General features: G+C 33.0%; 1 protein-coding gene across 1 annotated transcript; it reads right to left on the bottom strand.

Annotated features, from left to right (window-relative positions):
- Window positions 1-575: 575 nt before the first annotated feature.
- LOC120337612 (metabotropic glutamate receptor 4-like) lies at window positions 576-15,360 on the bottom strand. The gene is made up of 23 exons (XM_039405460.2): window positions 15,268-15,360; window positions 14,946-14,992; window positions 14,560-14,706; window positions 10,833-10,922; window positions 9,669-9,765; window positions 9,402-9,475; window positions 8,791-8,877; window positions 7,773-7,866; window positions 7,183-7,305; window positions 6,348-6,509; window positions 6,123-6,272; window positions 5,793-5,866; window positions 5,551-5,713; window positions 5,100-5,243; window positions 4,862-4,962; window positions 4,622-4,752; window positions 3,963-4,095; window positions 3,685-3,885; window positions 2,981-3,257; window positions 2,260-2,342; window positions 1,691-1,818; window positions 1,550-1,611; window positions 576-1,463 (listed from the first exon to the last, which is right to left on the bottom strand). The coding sequence occupies exons 1-23, from the start codon at window positions 15,329-15,331 to the stop codon at window positions 1,216-1,218; spliced, it is 2,880 nt and encodes a 959-aa protein (XP_039261394.2). The 5' UTR covers window positions 15,332-15,360; the 3' UTR covers window positions 576-1,215.
- Between the last annotated feature and the right edge of the window lie 6,539 nt (window positions 15,361-21,899).

Below are 21,899 nucleotides of genomic sequence, written 5' to 3'. Positions count from 1 at the left end.
TGTATTTATTTTTTTCAAATTGGTCTTAAATTAATAAAATATTCTGAAAAGTAATTTGTTATTCTAATTAAATATAAATATTACGTTATATTATGAATTTTATGGACAAAAACGTTGGTGCTAATTTATCAAAGTCCGCATATTCTCTCACAGTTGCGTTGTATAGTTATAATGTTCAAATGTGAAATTTTGAAAAAAGCTAAAATTTACTATTCATCGTAGAAATAGATATTTTCGGTAAGCTTCTTTTGCGAGCTGAATTTTCTCGTATGCCGAAGACATTTCAGTTTGAGATTCTAAATCCACATATTTTAAGTTTATACGAGAAAAAAACATTTGGCATAAAAATTTGTTTTAAAATCGAGGGAACCCTTCAAGTGGACGGATGAGAGGACAGTTGGAAACCTTCCTTGATAAAACGAATTTTCAAAGTCCCTTAAAAGATCTTTAAAATAAAAATGCGAGACAACATTTTCTGAAACTTGCCTGGTGTTCGAATCAGTCGCAGTGTATCTACAGGTCTGTTTTATTTTTTTTCCCCCAATGTCATAATTTTAGTGCAAAGTTGTACGACATTTTCAAAACGGATAGCAACAGTTTTTCCTAACGTTCTAAATCAGTTATTGTCGCCCAATTATGAATAAAAAATAGAAGAAAGTTTTAAACAATAATTTTATATTTGATTTACAATGATAAAAGCACAAATAATTACTCTTTAGCAAATCTGCATAGAATTGACATCACACATGATAATAAGAAACTTCTGAACAATTAAAAATAGATAGAGATAAAAATTAAACGAACAAAATCAATTACTAATATTGAACTGATATCGATTGTCGATATAAAATGGAAACAATCCAAAGTTCGATTATCAACTACTTAAATGGTATCAAACGTCAAATTAACATCTTCTACATGAAATATTGAATATTAGAATGGCTCATTTCACCAATCATGTATAATTTCAATGACGCATCGGAACAAAATAATAAAAAAAGAGAATAGAAAAATTGTTAATGCAGTACGTATTAAGATTGAGATTTACAGGCAACAAACGAAAGTTAAAATTTGCATAAAAACTTAGGTATTTATGTCTTTTTCTTTGGTAGATGAGGATTAAAAGATCACATATCCTTTGGTTGAAGTAATTTAACGTTACATAATTTCATTTGTCCGCTAAAAGATTCATTCACATCTTGCATTCTAAATTGCTTAAAATCTCGTGTCTTCGCCACCTGAAATTTGCGCCTCTAACGATTCAGGAAGATACCCTGCTTTATAGACCGGAGAATCTGTTTCGGAACAAACGTCCAGCGCTCCATTATAATAACCATTAGGCGATTTTCCGGTTGATTCTGACATTGAGTAGCCGTTCTTCATTTCCCCTGATACATGATTTTTTTCGTGATCATTTTTTGGTGTAGTCGTTTTATTATTATTTGTGCTGGTGTTCGCAGTTTCTGTTGATTTGAAACGTAGAAAACATTTTAGTATCAAGTTTATCAACCAGAAATAACGTTTGATTTTATGAATAGTTGTTACTTACTAGACCGTTCTTTGAGGGAAGATAAAGCCGGAGCTGAGCCAGGAACACCACCTTTGTCAACGCTGCAAAATGGAAAATGAAAGTAAGTCACTTGAAGTATGTGGTCAAAAGTTGTGAAAGCACGATTTAAATTATCCTTACCTTCCAGACATAACTGATTGCTGTGTGTTTTGCTCGGGATAGAACAGTATCGTAAAGCAACGAGGTCCGAACAAGCATATGAGAACTGTAGCTGCGCTTAGACTCAAGCATACTGATGTAGTCATTATCTAGAAAAAGAAAAAAAATTGTTAAACGACAGAGCAATTTTTGATAAATGAATATAATATATGTTTGCAGATTAACCGCAGTACAGGTAGCCTTTGCGCCCACAATATCATTTGTTGCAAATATAGTCCATCGCTATCGTACTTGTCTAATGTAATGCCACCTGGGGGCGCAATATTCGTAGAAATAGCAAAATTGGGAGGCAAATAACGACCCCCATTGAAAATTTAGGAAATAATTTAAAGTAAAATATTTTTGGTGACTTTAACCATCCTCAAGTATGGAAATTGAAAAACGTTTAGTGCAATAATTATGAAGTAAAACGATTCTTCCCAACAACAAATGTCACCCAAACAACCACAACAAAAATTTACCTATTTGATCCATGTGTACGATGCGTGTCCAATAAAGAAATACATACAAAGAATAGATACTTTACTCACTCTTTGTGCTAGATCTGAGCTATTTGTAATGAAGATTGGTAGAAATGCAAGCCAAATGACACATGTTGTATACATTGAAAAACCTATAAAACAGTTTGTTGTTTGTCAAGTAAAGTTTTTGAAGAAACATTCTTCGTAAATATTCCATGAAATGATATAGTCCATTTATGAGAATACTGATTTGTTAAGGATTTAGTCTGAGCACGCCGATATTACAAAATAAAAATTTCTGCCACAACCAAAATATAACCAAATTTTGATGTTTTAGCTGAAAATGGTACTTCTGAAGTATGCGCACCAAGATGGCGAACACCGGAAGGTAGTATGTGTACCAGGTTAGGTTATAATTTTATTCCAATTTTCCTTAATTTAGTTATATTTCGAGTTCGGGGACTAGCCAAGTGACTCGGGTAGTATTTGTATCTAAATTATGGCCTAACCCTGACCTGGTACACGTACTACGTTCCGGTGTCCGCCATCTTGGTACGCATACTTCAGGAATACCAAAAAATAGCTCGAGGAATTGGTTGAGATTGCGATTACATTAAGTTTTGGCACGACGCACGAGGCTTATTGTTTTCCACTTTTTTTTCATGACCTTGTAGATATTGTTCATAGAATGTAACTTTTTACGTCACACTTACATGGCCCGCCAATCAAGGCACCTGGTCCATCCCTGCTTTTAAAGTATAAATCCAGTCATAGCAAGCAAAAAATTTACCTATATATTGTGTTTCGTTGAACCCAGTCGGCACATTTCTGTTTACAGTTGCAAATACAGTGCATATAATGATGAGTAAAAAAGGATATATTAGACCAATAAGAATAGGAATATCCACTAGGTGTTCGCATGCATAAAACGCTATCTCAGGCGTTGGATACAAGATCTCAACAGAGGGTTTACTGATGATAAACCATGCCACAAGTACAACAGTTTGAAGCAACACAAGACCAGTTGTCCATAAAATTTGAGGCCACGGTCTTATGAACATCTTCACCTGAGAAAAAATGTAATTGATGTAATTTTTTAAAAACTTAAATTACTGCATGATTGGATTTTCTGTCATAAAACAATAGATTTTAGTCTGATGCAACTGTATCTAATACTGTAACAAGGGAATTCTAATTCCGCTAGTGTTCTATATAGAATTCTGTCACAGTAACAACAAATCCCTAGTTTTAAAGTCTGGCAACTACTTTCTATATTTTACTACATCTGCTGAAAATGTGCAGTAAATGTTTATTACCGTTTTCTGAACACGAGTACAAATTAGGAAATGTATGCTAGAATAGTGTGTTAAATAGTTAAAATAAGTTTGAAGAGGAGGCCATTCAGGATCCGTCTTGTGAGCTAAATTGTCTACGTGGGATAAAATCCTTTGAAACGGAGGCTGAACATTCCAACTACAGTATTTATAAACCCACCCTTTGAGAGAGAATTGCTTTGGACTGGAAGATAATCACAACTCTCAGCGTTTTTGTAAGAAGTCCTGCATACATACAAGTTGGTCCCATTGCAAGCAATACCCTGGAAACGACGCAAGTTGTAATCGTAGGAGAAGCAGTCAACGACAAAAAGTTTAAAAATGTAAGAAACACACCGACAAGCACGAAAAAGCATAGTTCCTGAAAATGAAAAAAATTTGAAAATTTTTCCACGCCAATAAAATTTATTAATTTTCTCACGTTTGGTTTAGTCTTACCCTGCCTGATGCTTTCACAATGGCCGTTTCACGATACACTATGTAGATAGCGGTTACAATCAGTGTCAACACCAGTCCAACCGCTCCAACACATATGCAAGCAATTCCATAAATGCTTTCGTACGATACTTCGCTAAAAACAATTGATTATGATATTAAAAATATGATAGTTGGACACAAATGAACCAATGGGCTGTTTTTCTAAACGATTGTTTCTGTTGTTGTTGTTGTTGTGGTAAAATGGCTTTGCTCTACAACTGGATTGCAACCGATAATTCCGCGATTCGAAGTTTTCAGTACATCAATATAAAAGGAATTTCCGGAAAACTAATATATACCTTTATTATTTACTTGTTTCCCTAATGTACAGGGACCGATATTTTGTCTAAAAGGTTGAATTTTTATTGTTATTCACGGGAACAATGATTTGATATTTGGCTTTTGTGGCCTTACGACGGGTTAGTCCGACATCCTCTCAACAATCCCGGCTTCTAAGCTAACGCTGATGGCTGCGGTAATAGTTGTTATTGGAAATGAAATGTACATATGGGATTGTTTTTTTTTATTGGGTGACATTTGTTGTTAGAAAAGATCGTTTTTCTATGGGACTAATCGGTCAATCGATATTAAATTTCATGATCCTGTTATAATCACCGTACCTTATTGGGAGAGGAACACATGACGTTGTGTCTTCATTTGGCTTTGTTCCTAACATGCACTTGAGACATGCTGTTCCGTTTTCCGATACATATTCATCTTTTCTGCATTTTTGGCAGTGCCAGCAACAAATCTGAAATGAAGGAAATTAGAGCGGTCATCAGCAGTCCACCAAATATAATGAATGGGGTATAGGATCCTTATCATTACACTAAATATTTTCCCTTTTCTGAAACTCGTACCTCCGTTCCTTCTATTCTTGCTTCCCCAACTTCACAAGGTTTTGCACAGACTGATTCAGTGGTGTAAATTTTTGACGCTAATTCCTCATTCCAGGAAACATCTAAAATAGAAGATGTAGTTCGAATTTTACCGATCATAAAATAACCGATTCAAACTACTAATTCATTCTTTTTTTAATAACAGAAATTTTATTTGATAATATTTCTAATTATAGACAGACGAAAAACAGTGACTTACTTCCTAATTTGAAAACTCCCGCTTGCACCCATTTCTCCAATTTCGATCCAAGTCTAGTTCGCTCTTTCCTTTTGTAATTTAAAATATTGTAAACTGCTGGACCATCCTGCTGTTCATCGAACTCAACCATGTTGCCATTAAATCCTGAAAAACATAAACAAAGTTGGTAGGAACGAATGCTTTACTCATTCCACAATTGACTTTGATTATTTTTTTTGTTTTGCTGCCATGCATATCAAAGTCGGTTTCTAACTATTCCATCAATAATGAATTCATTGAATTTTCTCAACTCAAAAGGAGTTGATCTCCTTTGGAGTATGCATATTTTGTGAGAAATTACCCTTAGTTGAACTAAAGAAATCAACTTTTATATCGGTGACAATTTAAACACTCTAAACAGCATGTGCTATGTGTTTATATAGATAAAAACATCAGAATATGTCATGCTAACCTTTAAAAGTGAGATTCCTCAGATAATCATAAAGACCGGTCGCCAGCAGATTAGTTCCAGAAAGTTTTGACATAGCCTTGCATAAGCCTGGTTTACCTCCGCACTTATCTTTGTGGTATTGATCCAACGCATAAACAAATGAATAAACAGCATTTGCTACACTCTGGAAGTAAAAAGTAATATTTAACCAATTACAAATATTAATATTTTTGCTAGGAAAGTTTTCGCGAAGCCTAACATACCTCCATTTTTGTCATATGAACGAATCCAGATCGATTTACACTTTCGCCTGGAGTGCATATACGCAGATCAGAAACTAAAACATGAAAATAATATGATAATTTAAAACATTTGTAATCTAATATCATATCCGATTACCGATTCCGATTTTATCAGACTCCTCTCCCCCACATAAAACAAACAAACAATGGTGTGAATCATGTCAAGTATTTACTTTGAAAATAACTCGACCGTATTAAGAATTAAAATATCTAATGCGATAAGAATTGAAATTTAGTCCGTTGCAATAATATTTTTCTGAAAAGGAACTAATTTTTGACACATAAACAAACCTGATTTAAGTGAACATCCATTTTTCTCACTTATGTATTCGGCAAACCATGGATTGCGGAAATTTCCTTTGTTCTGGCTGAGTGTAATATTGGTAAAATATTCGTCAAAACCTTTTAGATGGCTTGTTTTGGGTGTAAATCCGATCGAGCCTGTAAAACATCAGGCATTGCACAAAAGAAATTTTCAGAAAAAGTATTTCGGAAGAGTAATAAAAAATTCATTACCGTCGAGTATATCTTCATTAAATTCATCATTTTCTGACATAGGTAACTGACCACTCCATCCGTCCGAACCAATCCATATAAATTCATTCGCCACCCCTCCGAATTCCTGAGCAGCAATCATGAGCTCTGACGCATCGTTACGTTTTGTGAAGACAATGATAGCTGAAATTTCGAAAGTAAAAAGGCTTGGGAGTTAAACAATGTACGATATATGTGTGATATTTACTTCTTTGATTCCTGTTCTATTCCTAATAGGGGTACATATACATGTATGGAACTCGAAAACCGACGAGAAACCCTGGTGTCGATTATGTTCAAGGTTCACCAAGGGTTTCCTTCCATACGGGTTGTCAACTGACGTAAAGAAACGATACATCTTTATTACTATTTAAAACATATAATAATCTCGTGTAATTTTTTAGTAATCTGTGAGTGACGTATATGACTATTGTATCAGGTTTGAATAAATTCTCTGTGGAGTTCAAATTTGAGTAGAAATTTAATAAAACTTAAAACGGTATATCATATAAACAAAACAAAAAACAGGTCCTTCCGTATTATGTGTACTAGGTTAGGGTTAGGCCCTAATATTATTCATATTTTCCTTATTGTAGTTCCATAACGAATTCGCGGACTGTTTGTGTTATCAAAGTGAATATACCCCCTGCCATGGGCTTCAGTCCCTTTACACAACTTGATTAAAGTAGGCAAACAATCTTAGTTACCTACACACTTGGTACACACACTTCTGGCGCGCCAAAAAAATGTATGTTTTATTTACTTTATTGTACTTTTCACAAAAAAATTTTGAAAATTTTGTAGCAACTACGCTTACCACGTGATACTTTGCTTATCAAATTTTTCACGATATTTTTAAAATCCGCCTTCGTTGGATTGCGTGGGACAGGCTGAGATATAGCAATACAAATATTTTCCTTTTCAGCCGTTTCCTTCACCTCTGGTAAATAGAAAATGATATCACATATTTAGTCAGCAATTTTTGAGGTAACATGAGTTTGAAGATAGTATTTAAATAATATGAGACCTGCCCACGAGCATAAAATGCAAATATATTTTGCTTGATATTTCAGCAATTTTACTACAATCTCAGGAAATAAATTGTTTCAAAGTGACAGCTGTTTCACTGTGACGAAATCACAGAAAACAAGCTGTCAATGTTACAGTTTCCTGTTTTGAGATTCTAAAATTAATGCTAGAATTTAAAAAATAGGATATTTTTCCTGCACAGAAATAGATTCAAAAATTGGGATATTTTGTTTGTTTTTTACCCACGCATTTTTACATGTTGCCAGTCATTCGCATTACTACGATTATCATATTCATAAATGCAAACAAACAGCTTAAATTTGAATTTATATTTTGTTCATATTTTGTATACTTACCGGTACATATTTGTATACTTACCGGTATATCCTCGTACACCATAAAAGTCGTCTTCATAAACGACCGATATATAATTCCATCCAAGTTGTTTTGCAACGGCAATCATTGCTTTAGCCTGTAATGAAGATAGTTTTGATATTTTTGCATCAAGTTATCGAAGATGGAAGAGTCAATTTTTGGACGCAAATTGAACTTATGAGTCGTCGTAGTATTTCATAAAATTATATTTCTAACTTTGTAATGTGTGCCTCTACTTTGTAAAAAAAATATCGAATTATATATTTAGGAAATTTGAAAATGACCTATGTTGTATATTGAGTCGAATTAAAGCTCTATGAACGACTCTGTTGGTAATTGGGTATGCCTTATGAATGGTATGATAAACTGTTATTCAATATATAGCACAATTTATGTTCATTGATTAAGCTAAATAATATTGATATTATGCATTTAATTTTGAAATTTGTCTGACCCAATTTTGTGGCCAACATTACAGAAAATTTAGTACAGATTTAATAGGTTTACGATCTATAAGGGTTCAAATTACATTGTTTCTTCCAATATATTTAGCGAAGTTTGTGCTTTATTAAAAATCAATAGATTGCCTTGATATATTTACTGTTTAATATCATTAATCAATCTTCGACATATAATGTTGTCGATTATATGTCCGTGAAATATATGTAAGTTTTTGTAAGACTAGGTTATTTTCTGGACGACAGGACACCGTGTAGTCTATACGTATTATAATACTTATCACAATGCACAGTATTTTACAACTTACAAACGTTGGAGGCTGTAGATGATATTAATAGACACACCAATCTCTGAAACCGATATTTTTAGCTGTAATGTCAACATGGGGAGCCCTATGCAGTAATGAACGTGATATTACACATTTTATGACTCAAACATATCGTTATAATTAGCATATTCGCTGTTAAAAATATCTTCAGTTATTTTTATTTACAAAAATTTTCAAAGTAATAAACAAAATTTATGGCGAAAAAATAATTCAAAATTCAATATCAAAAAGTACCTGATTTGTATCAGACGGAACAGTTCGAAAAAAATATTTATATCTTGCTTTGTTGCTTAAATCAGGACTTGTAGACCAGTAGCTAACCTGTGTGATCACAAAAATAATATTGGTTTTACATGTTGTACCAATACAAACTGAGTAATAAATGAGTCATGTATTCAAATTTTCAAATTTCATGCCCATGTTAAACAATTCTTTTTAAGACATAAGATTGAGTTGAAGTAGTTCCAATTGAAACCGTAAATAATTCATTCGACATGATGTAAACTATAATTATTTGGTGTTCGCTTATTTAACTTCAATGAGAATATTTAAATGGCGTTTTGAGCTTAGGATAACCTATTATTGCGGTTACTATTATTTCAAGTGGAAAATCTAACGCATCGACATGTACAAATTACAACCAACGAGGCATGAAAAATCGTATCACTTTAAAATATATATTTGGAAAATTTTATTTTGAAAAACACTCATTCCACTGAACTAAAACGTTTATTATTTCGCTTTCAACGATATCCTTGAATAAAAGTTACGTACATCAAAAAAGACAGATGAGTAAATTATAATTTTCTGGTATTTTGATCTCATTTTGATTGATTTTGACTTACCTGTGGTATTTGGAACACTTGTAATAAATTTGCGACTTGTATGGATACCGCACTAGAAGCAGATCCAACAACACCTAATAAAAGATGAAATTATAGAGTGAAAAATAGCTGGGAAAAAGTAAAAGCTGTGCAAAATTTACAAGTGGAGTTTTCACCTGCTAGGGTTCAACTAATCATTTAAATTTTGTTGAGAATGACGGCATATTAAAATACAGCTTATTTGAACTTATTATTTCGCTTTGACAAGTTCATTATTAATTGTCTAACCTGCAATTAACGATGTTGCCACTTGTGGTCGCTCTTCAGAGCTACTTGTGGACTGTATGCTGACATTCCATAATAACGGTAAAATATCTACAACAACCTTCATTAAAAAAAAATCAGTAAATATCAGTTATTTACATGTGTGTCGAAGAAGACAAATAATGGTGTTTATATATTTGATTTAGTGGGTGACCGTACATTTGAACCCATGAACCTTTGAACCCATGCGTATATCCACGGGTTCAATCTATATGCGGGTGCTAAAACCCATGGGTTAGGGTTAGTATGGGTTTAACTATCCGTGAAACAAAAAAAATTCCATAGGTGCAATAGCATACAGGTGCAATTGTCATGGGTTCAAATGTACGTGGGTTCAAATGTAATGGAACCGATTTAGTGATCTGTAATCTAATTGTGACGTCTCGTCGTTTATGAATGCATTCTGGAAATCGAAAATGAAACTAAGATCGGCGAACTAGCGTTATAAAATAACGTATTGCCATATTTTATAAAAAGTGTTTCCATTATTTGAAGTAAAAAAGCAAATCTTTGGTGAAATATCGAGTACCGATAGTCTTCTATAGCGGCTATAAACAAAGGTAACGAAAATTTGAAATTTAGCGATACATTGGATGCGGAAAGAACACTTTTTCAAACAACCTCAATAATAGGAAGTTAGCAAAACGATCTTCATACACGCTGTGTTTGATAGTTATTGTACGAAAATATATATATAGTATTACATTTGTTGGCTATAATCTAATTGCACTACTGCATATTATGAGAATTTAACATAAAAACGTAATTTATCTTAAATTCAAGAAGGAACGGACAGATACGTGATGTGTGTATTGAACGGAACTCTATATGAGTAAATGATATTATAATGTAAATTCATATAAAAAGTATAAAAAATGTGAGCGATCGTTTCTGATTGTTACTACAAACAAGTATGGATGAATATATGTCATTGAATACTATTGTTCATAAAAATACAAACAAATTTTATGTCGTGACAAATGCCAACCCTATAAAACATGTCCTGTCGCACTTCCAGGAACATAGTTGCAAGACATATTTTATTTGCACGAAATAACACGTACTTCAATGATTAATCTGACTAATAGAAAATGTCTGATTGGTGACCGGTTACATGCAACAACTCACCCGTTTCAATGCATGACTGTCCACGTCACATGTATCAACCATAATCGTACCAAGTCTAATCTTGGGCAGAATTTTTGTGTTTCTGTTAACCTGCATACGAGAAAAGAATTTTTCAATACTAATTACAATGCGAAATATATATTTAAAAACTGCTTACTTGTACATATTTTAGATGACGTATAGAGAAAAGACAAATATACATAAAAGACAGATAGATTTTAATTCCAGCAAAATTGAAATAAAAAAAGTCGGAAAATGTCGTATAATTGTTGCGAATATACATTTCGTTGAAATTAATTCAATGTATGTTTAAATTTTTGCCGAATAAACAATTTCGAATAAAAACACTTTGAGGCATCTGAAAATTCCTTTTTCTGACATGATATAAATGATAGCCTGAATAAGGTAGCATGATTTTAAAGCTGTACACTTCCAACACCCTTTTAGGTTATAACTGCATTGACAGTTTGTTCTACTATAGTCACACAGAACACGTAATTTTAATTGCAATGAATGATTGACTTCTGGAACAACGTTAAATATTTATCTATGGAGCTTTTTGTTTAGACTGTCTGTCTTTGTTTGTCAGAAGCCCTGGGTCGATGTATCAATAATGCATTTTCAAGTCAAACTTGCATTATTTTAGCTAGGATAGAATTTATGTATTTATCCCGAGTGATAGAAAAGGCGATAAGAAGGCCTCATCATGAGGCGAACCAGGGCATCTTGTCCGGTTATTAGTCCACGCCGGGTATGGGATTAGTTAGACAGTTATTTGCTTTGGATACTTGAACTTGATGGTGGAGGAAGTCGTAACCGTCCATCAGTTACGTGAACCACGCTACGGCGACGAGGAGTTCATCTCGCGAACTTACGAAACCACACAAGGTAATCAAGGTTGCCCTCCCTTATCACGATGCGTCACACTTGGCATTTATATGGTGGGAAGCAACAATCTGTCCAAATTGACTCCTCTAATATTTTTGCTATAAATATCATTTTTATCTATTTTCAAATGGAAATTTATTATTGATCTGCCATTGAAACGATTTTTTTTCGTTATCACTCATTTCTTACAGTAATTTGACATGTTATGAACGACAAATGATTCTGAACGCTGCAGATCGACTGCGTGAATTACATAATACATTATGTTTTATTGATCACGTTTTGACATATTATCTTTATTTCGACAAATATTCACGATAATTCGATAAATTCAAGCTTCATTATTGTTGCTTCAAATTGGGGCTGCGCAATTGAAATCGTAGATTGTACTAATCTGGGACTGGAGAAATCTGAAAATGTTACCGCTTAACCAATTCTCGAGTTTCCAATAGTTGAAACGATGGTATAAGTTTACTTTAGCCGGCTGCAAACTCGCTTCATCATAATATTATGACAAGAAAAAACAGTTTCAACAGTTAGTTTGATGGATCACGCGCAATTTTGAAAGCTTTTATCCTTTTTCTCGAATTCAAAAATCAACCAAGAATACCGATGACCGAAGCATAATTAACGTACAGTTTCTGTGCGAGAAAAGTACTCTCAAGTTTGGAATACAACCGACCCGTGACATTATGATATAATAATTGCATTGGCACAAATAGATTGAAGACTTAAAAGTACCATTCATGCGAATTTAACTTGTGTGACTCAAGTACAATACATGTATGCAGTGGTGGGATTTAAATTTTTTGTCAGCCGGATCCATCACACAAATGTCATATTTTCAGCCGGATCTGTCACAAAAAAATCATGTTTTTTTCAGTAATGCTAACTGGTTCGCTGATCCTATAAAATTCCGTGAGACGGTTCTATAGAACCGGTGCGAACCGGCTGAATCCCACTACTGCATGTATGGTATTTACTAAAGGCGCAGAAAATTGCACAAACAAGCAATTTGAACTTAGTAGCATTGTGATCACCGTTTTAACACAAGATCATTTTTGGTAGACAGTTTTGTCTTGTGCATTAGGTTCATTTCGAGTTTTGCTGTTGCTTTACTGCTTGCTCATTACAACTTGATTATCAATCCCAAACTTTCAAGACAACTTCCGTTCAAGATGAGTAAAGGTATTGCTTTCAAATTGTAAAAATATCATGCCAATGAAAAAATTTTAAGTTTGGTTACGAAAGTGCTATACTTTCTAACATAGGATTTTTTAAAAGTGAGTAAGTCTAGACTAGACAAATTCTACCACTTGTCCCTTCGATTCGATTCAAAATATAGATAAATAATTTAATTTGAGTATGGTAAATTTTGTTTGTAAATGCTTGGAATTCGTTCAAAGATATAAACGTGACTTACAAGTGACGCACGTGAATATCTAAACCGAGACTGAGAGCATTATTCTGTATCATAGCGGTGGGTGACTTGAATCTATTTTTAACGAAGGAAGTAATTCAATCACTATAAACAATTGTGTTGTTATTTTTATTCCAGGCTATCGTAAAATCTATTATTGTATATAGCCAAACTGCATATGGCAATATTGTGATCGGAACGAGTGACTGCGCATGACTGGTTACCCATTTTTATAGCTGATATGCGGACATGACCGCACACGAGTGACAGTGATACACGATACTTCCGTAATAATTGTAAAGAATTATCTTTTTGAAATACTATGGGTTCGACAAAATGTAAATTACGTTAGCTAGTTTCAATGTAGAATAATAACATCCTAAATCACACTTGAGTGGTGAATTGGCCCCATTTTTGAAAACTGAATCCAACCCAAGCCCGAAGGCCGAATACAATCTTGGTAAAACCGTAAAATTACTTTCTGTGATTGTGAAGTAGGACTAAAGCACCTACGAGTCAAGTAAAGAGATTTCAGTATCTTTCGCATCTTGTGTGTTTGATTACAATCTAACAACTAAAAAATGGTCTATATACAAATTGTCTTCACAGAACATTTTTGCCACCCAGAACCCACTTATATAATCATCAATTCCATTGCGATATGTGTTATAGATATTCCTTCTTATATAAGAAAAATACCACATGTTTTCGCGAAACTCTTGCGAATTATTAACTACGAGGCGTCTCGGTTAATTAGACTATTATGGGATAATAATATTGACGGTATATATTAAGCTACCGGAAATTGAGTTTTTGTTTGTCAAAAATTATTTTAAGCAAATAAACAGAAGCTGAGTAATTTAAGAACAATTTTATACGCTACATCTTCCTGGTAAATATAACACGTCAACTGCTTGATATGCGCACGTAAGCCATACGTTATTCAGACTCAATATTAGTAAGCCATTAAAGTATTTCCTCGTGAGTTTCAAGTTAGTATATTGAATTCATCGGAGTAAATATATAGCAATATCGTCAGGCATTCATAATTATGTCCAAAAGGGCCAAATGTACAAACGAAATAGTAAAGCTCAAATATACTGGACACGAAAGTCAAATCTCAATGTAATGTTGGTCAAATTTCAACCCTATGTTCAAATTATCAAACCGATTGCCATAGGTAAGTGTTTATGGAAGGTGTAGCAAAACAATCCATGAGTTCACTTCGCGTCCTATAACGGAATCGTGTAGGCAGCATAATATAGTCTACATATGCAAACTGATTCGAAAACATGAGTTTATCTTCCTACATAATTGGTATTTATTTTTTGTACCTCGTCCCACAAATATGAATATAGATAGTATTAACATGAAAATCACTTAAGACGTTAGAATTGTAATATTCGATAAAAATCCGACCTGATCAATGATCATATTCATTGTTTCAACAGCTTGGATTCCATCTTCTTGTATTTTAGAGCAGGCTTCGTTACCTCGTCTGTGTACACGCATCAAACCGGCAAGTAAAATATCACCAGAACGATATTGAAGTAAGTTACCAGCCTCCTAGGAGTAAACATTTTACCATGAAATGCCAGTAGATTGTCACCGTTATTTTGAATAGATTTTGAGTAATATTCTATGAGTTGAAATGAAAATAGCATCGAAGTAATTTCTGACGATCAGGAATATAAAGTTTATTCTCATGTTCAAAGCTCAAAAACTAGTAACTTGTTCGAAAAAAATAGGGTTTTGTCAAATTTTCTTACTTTTTCATGCAATTTTTTTTAAAACAGAAAACTCACCGTTTTGGTTTTGTACATCACATTGGTTGTTGCGACATGAAATAAATCTAGAAAATTAATGTCTAGAATTAGAATTTTGAAATTAGGATTTCCACCAGATTTGACAGTAGTGTATCGGTTTGTGACTGAGTATTTATGTGTAATCCTTAGATTACCAACTCAAAAAATTTACTTATATTTAATTTGAGTGGTATGTTGTTTTCTTCCAATAAATCTCCCATTTTGTACATATTTTATGTACAGAAAACAAAAAATAGCAATATTTGAAGCATAAAGTAGGATACACAATATATTATATAATGTAAATCGATGCGGCACTTACTTGATAAGACAACACTAGTGATAAACATACTCCAAATTTGTGAGGGGACATTTTTATTCTCCATGACAGAATATAATCCTACAATATGCAACACTGTAAAAATAGAAAAGAGTTATTATTAACAAATCACAGTCGTGAAATGGAACTGGGTGTTCGGGATCTTTGCGTTTGTATTTAAAAAGGCAACTTGAACAGGATTCGTATGAGGAAAACTAATTAGATTCAAAAACCCAGGCTATGTTTTACTGTTCCAGATGGAGACAAACCACGTATATGGTAACCTCTTGGACACAAAATGGAGCTATGTATCCATTTTGTTTTTATGTTGATGTTTTAAGAAATAGCTTTTCTCTTTCCCTACTGGGCCAATTGCTTTGAAATTTGTTAGTGGTTTAAGAATGTTGTTGTCGCTTGGATGACGTCACAAAAATTAAAAATTTGCGTACTTTGTGGCGTTTCCGCGTTCGCGTTCGTTGCGATTTGGTGGTCAGTCATTCAATTCGGAAAGACTGCCGTACGATATCGGCAATATAAATTAGATTAGATACCGGATCTGGCCCGCGGGTAGTAGGTTGTCGACCCCTGCTATACGGCCTATTTCTCTATTTCTTAATACCATTGTAATTATTGCCACAACATATTTTAATTCACCCACTGTTTTAAATATTGTTCTAAATGCAAATTATCCCTAGTTTAATATTAATGCACAGAGGTTTCCCAAACAGAAATCCCCTAATCGAAGATTGCCGTTTATTATTTCAACAGCCGTTGAGATTTGCAAGATGAAAGGCTATACATAATGTCACGTTACTGAATATTTCATTTCATTTTCAAGACCGACCTGTTAAAAAATTGACAATACATCATTGTTTTTTTGTGGTATCATTAAATATAGGTATTTGTCTGCTAAGACTGATTTACAAGCCTATAGCGTTACCGGTGGCTCAGGAAAGGTGCGGTGTAGAACTGAATAAACGCAATTATATACATAACATTGATGAAATGTGTTTTGTGACGACATGCACTTTAGCCAAAATCAGATACCGAGAGTGTCTCAAAATGTTTACTGGAAGCCCGCTGCAATATTATAAATATTTTAAAAGAATAAATATATGGCAACCTTTTTTTTATTTTCATTCACATTTTCATCGTGTTATTTTAGTTTCCAAAGTGCAAATGTATATTGGAGAAAACCTGGAAATTCTGACATTTTTACATTTATGGACGTGATAAACAAATCACCTATTTTTAATTGAGACAAGTTTTTGCAGTAAAAATACAGATTGCCACAAAATAACGGGTGACGTCATTTTTGCGAGCAGACAAACTTCATAAAATATTTTTACAGTGTGTACCAAGTATAATCCCAACTTAAACCAATTGTACAAAAATATTCATTTATGCCTGAGGATACTTCATCAGTTTGAGGATTTTTATTATGTTGTTTTCAATTTTTTTTTTGTCTTCCACTTGCCTATATATATATAACTCTACATTATTATTCTACTCGATTAAAAAATACACAAAACAGCGAGAAAAACCAAACCCTCAAATAAATAATAAACTGATGATATCGGGATTACACTAACCTACTGTCTGCAATAAGCATGTCACTATGCCAACACGACCTGGCAGCACCCTTTCTAATTGAGAAATAAGATATACTCGTATACTGCGTCTTTGTAAAAATACGGAAGATCGTGATTTGACATCAATTTCACTCACAAAAGATTTCATTCAATGTCTAAATTTGAAACATAATATCATACGTGGTCGTGCAGTTATTTTATGTTCTGTATCGTGGGGACCGTTGATATTTCATTTTCTATATATGATTATGGTGTGGTACAAGTATGTTTATAGTTAAATAACTCTGAGTGTAATCTAAGCGCAGATGGAATCTTTCTGAGCCTCACACGCTTGAACCATATATATGAGCAACCGATGGTTGGCACCGAGTTACAAAACCAAATTAATATAGAAATATTTTGTCCGTTGTGTCAGAACTCACTCCAACCTTATATCATTCTTTGGTAAAGTAACGCAAATTTTACCGGAATTTTCCATTCATTATATGCGTCAGAAATGACAGCTAAATTTAAATTTTTAATCATTTTTAATGTATATTGGAATATATATTTATGTTTTTGAAGCTTACCGGTAACAAAGACTGATGAGAGCAATATTTATTCTTATTATTTATTTATCTCGCAATGTTCCTTATACATAAGACTCTACCGTCGCAGACTTAATCAAATGATAGGTTGATTACTTACTGTGACAAGTATTAAAATAGCAAAATGAAATGTATATTGAGTGAAAAGTCTATTCGTATCTCACAAACCTGATGATTTTGCTATATGAGGTTAAAATAAACGTAAGTTTTACTTATCCTATTTCATTATCCTAACTCTATACCTCAATCAAAAACCCAACGAAGTTACCCTGCTGGGTGAGGGTTGAGCAAAAGTCTTTTTCTCACTCGGTGGTATTTTCGAAAGCCGATTCCTAAACCCCTGATTACATTTTCTACATTCTAATTATACAACTGTGTTTAATCGCCATTTTAAAAACATCAACAACCTTTTATAGACCGAAATATTCATAGTAGATATAGAACCCGCTCGCAGAAGCACATCTGCGTAGACAATATTCTTTGTCCGAAATCCCAGCACAGTATAATGAAGAGCATATATATCGAACTGGACTACGTTTTTACATAATCTACCTTGTGTGTAGTCAAATCAATCTGTGTCGACAAAACCTGTCACGTAATAGAGAATTCACAACATAAGAGGCAAAATAAATAATGCATTCACGCTCATCGAAGCGATTCATGATCTGATCTCGTTGCGTTGGCGATCAAGAATGATACAATTTATAAAAAAATATCAATCAATTCTCAGGTTAAATGCCTCCATTTAAAGCGATGAGAATATAGCCTATCTTGTAGCCTCCACTGTTAGTCGACGTCTTTTTTTAAACCTAGGTCATATTTGAAAAAATTAAATAAGTACAATAAAAGCAATGCAGGTCATTTGACTTAAAGCAATACTTCGTCATTTATTTGAGATAGATTTGAACTGCCTGTATTTTAAATAACCTCCATCTTCATTCCTACACCGGCACTCAAAAATTTCAATTTTCACTGGAACAGCTCACCATTAAAATTGAACAATATAAATTATATATTATTGTTTATACATTTTATGAAACCTACAGTCTTCTTGATAATCCATCACATTTGAAGACAGAAATATGATTGATTTGGGACCCATGAAAAGAAGAAGACGGTATAGTAATAACAAGAGAGCTACGCACAAATATAGGGACACGTTAGACCAGAGCGAATCAGTCTTTACCGGTACCTTTGACGCTACCGGTACCCTCAAAAAAGTTCTGAATTTCCAGTAGCAAGAATTTTGCAGAATCAAAACGTACAGCCAGTCATGACACTGACTAAAATCCGTGTTCCCATGGATAAAAAATAATACAGCAAAATTTTAGACGAAATATCAAATTTCATAGAATTCACGCAAAATTTTGAAATAAATAAAAGTAATAGCCTTCTAGCGAAGAAATTAATCTTTAACCACTGAAAATTTCAAAGCAATTGGTCCAGTATTCGAAGAGAAAAGCGATTTTTTAAAAACGTGTCAAAGAACAAGAACAACAACAACAACAACATAATATTGAAACGATCGTTATGGCCACTAAACGTGTCCAATAATATTTTGATATACACGGTATCCAAAAATAAATGAAACCCACAAAATTGATAATCGGATTAACCTGTTATCTGTAACCTGTAGATGTTTTATAGTAGCCCTTTAGCGGTATTGTTGATAAAATTATAATTTTGGTTTCTATTTTATAATTACTTTCGAAACCACATCAAATTATCGAGACATCTATAAGTTATGCTATTGCCTGAACTACAAAGCCGCAATCACAGATGATGATGATAAAGATTATGATAATTAAAGTATATATTTGGTCATAATATAGCTTAAATAGTTGAAATAATTAATTAATTGAATAAAACTTATGCTCCGACAACTGCACTTAAATGACGTATCTGTAATTGTGTTTTGTTTTTCGACATTGACAGAAAGGACAAAACATATGGACTTCATAACATTTTTTGACATTTTATAAAACTTGAAATTGTAAAACAGTATTAATGGAATAGATAATAATCAAAATTCATTCACAAATACTACTACCGTATGTTAGTTAACCAACGCAATATTCTAACCCATCTATTTTGAAACTTGCTCGACTTCAAGTACGATTCATATATATTATTGGTCCCAAAACTACATTCAGGCTTGCTCAATATTTATTTTATAGATAATACACCAAATTTCGCCTTCCTGACACCCCTTCCTGCCACATTGTTCAACGTCCCTCGCCTATTTTAGAATTTCTTATGCCTTCATCACAATGCATAAAAACTACTTTATTCGTCCAACCTTTAATGGATCCTTAACTAGTGTTATGAGTGAATAGCGCACACGTTTTTGTAGAGTTTACGTAGTTTATGTTTGCATAGATAAGCATTATAGTAATGATAATAAAAAATAATATTAGTTCTACCACAGCAAATGGTAAGAAAATTCCTTACCAAAAAAGATATGATGTCTCTCCGGTTGAAAAGCGTTGCTTTAAGCAAACGTGCGTGGAAATTTACAGCCATAAGCAGAACCTCTATTAGTCTTGAAGTTTCCACTACACTATACAATTTAAATTTAGTTTCAACTACACTACACTGTATAACAACTACATCATGTGCTATATTTCTAAACAAATATTTTGTTGATATCTTTTTGAATTACCCACCTACCAGACCACGTCAGTCTCATTGTTTTCTAGTCGACTAGAGCGGAAAGGTGTTGACGTCAGTATTACAGTACAAAAAGGAAACTGTTCTTAGATATTCAAAACATCTGACTAAAACATTTTTAACAAATTGTTATATGTGGCCATCATCTATCCGTATATTCTTTGAGAGCTTTATTTGAATTTATACCCAATTTGGTAATAATACAAACGTATCTTGAGTATTTACAGTTCTGACCAAGTATTTTTATAAAAAAAATGAGCACTTGAAATGAAAGTTAGTTTTTACATTTTTTTTTTGTACATTATTTTTTAGAAATGACTGAGATTGACCAAAATTTCATATATATAAAATAAATAGGATAATAATATTTCCGATAATTATTATGAAAATATTCGGTAATTGAGAGCCAATCCTGTTGCGTTTCCTATATCAATTGTGTACATTCTATCATAATATAAAAAAAATAATAGAATCTTTAAGTAAAAATCCTTTGTTCAACTTCCGGCCTTTGGAACTATGTCTAATGAAACAGAAATTTAAAAACATTGATACCTATTATTATTGTTTTCCTAGAAATATTGAAAAAATTATTACAGGCTAATATATTGCTACTATGTGTCTAGTGGTTTGTTGAGTAAAGTGGAATAGAAATTATCGATTTTTTATGCTTAGTGGTTTGCCACATAACCAAAAATCTAATATCTTTATAAAGATTAACCTTATCTACTTATAATGACGTTGTCATATAACTATTGGTTTATCATATTACGTTGACAAATTAAACGCAGTACTTCTTCATAACATGAATTTTGATGAATTTGACTATTATTATATGACATTTATTGTAATAACAAACAGCTTTAGGAACTTCATATTAAATGAAAAAACAGGCCCACGTGGCATCTATGAGTAGTGTGGTCATAAAATCTATTATTTTAATTTCGCATATAAATTGACTAAGTCATAAATTAGAGTATTTTTTTCTACAATTTTTCTCCGCAATAGCAATGCTCAAACGTATGAACACAAAGACCAAATGATTAATATGAACAGCAGCGCAATTTCAACAAAACACTGGTAAAAGAATTGTATCAAATGTACTATGAACTGTTAAAATAATTCTACCTGATGTTATATCAAGGTGAGCTCGTGAAATATGACAACGAGCCAAGTTTTAGTTAAATTATGGGGCCCCATGTACTTTGAAACTGAAAACGGATATTTTCCCCATTGTGATCTCTTTCATTTTTGATTACTGAGAATTTGGAATCTATTGGTCGAATGTTTTGGCAAAAAACATTTTTTTCACAACAAACACAAAAATTACAATCCATGGATCCATTTTTCGTCCAATAAACAATTATAGATATATGAAATATGTGACGTTTCGTCATTTTTGTTAATTCACGTCATTGCCTGTTGAATTCCAGCTGGCGCATTGTAATTTTCGGGATCCTAGAGTAACATTATCTACCTCAAACAGAACAAACGTATATACTTTGTTGACCCGATTAATTAATATATATCCAATTGCCATCTGTGCAAAGTAAATTGTTTGTCCAACCTGTTGATGCCATTCGCTCGTAATTAATAAACGATAGCAAACGGTTATTCATTTTACTCTGTCAGTGTACATCATGATATATATTGCAGAGCAGTATTTTACATTTACATGCTAATGTCGTTTGTCGCGTGATCCAAAAGTTAGAAATATTTTAAATAGAGATACGTGGTTCCAGGAAATGGTCGTATCATTGAGCTGGCAGAAATATGAACTTATTTGGCT

The sequence above is a fragment of the Styela clava genome, chromosome 10, assembly GCF_964204865.1.
Source record: "Styela clava chromosome 10, kaStyClav1.hap1.2, whole genome shotgun sequence".
Taxonomy (NCBI): Eukaryota; Metazoa; Chordata; class Ascidiacea; order Stolidobranchia; family Styelidae; genus Styela; species Styela clava.
Note: the sequence above shows the minus strand (reverse complement) of the source record. Positions and strands in the feature narration are given on the sequence as shown.

What these genes read in the sequence shown, in the direction of transcription:
- LOC120337612 (XM_039405460.2), bottom strand. Translation starts at nt 15,331, where the DNA reads ATGGAGAATAAAAATGTCCCCTCACAAATTTGGAGTATGTTTATCACT. An exon ending in GCTCAGATCTAGCACAAAGA is followed by an intron (nt 1,819 to 2,259) that starts GTGAGTAAAGTA and finishes TTCTTTTTCTAG; the next exon opens with ATAATGACTACATCAGTATG. An exon ending in CAATCAGTTATGTCTGGAAG is followed by an intron (nt 1,612 to 1,690) that starts GTAAGGATAATT and finishes TCCATTTTGCAG; the next exon opens with CGTTGACAAAGGTGGTGTTC.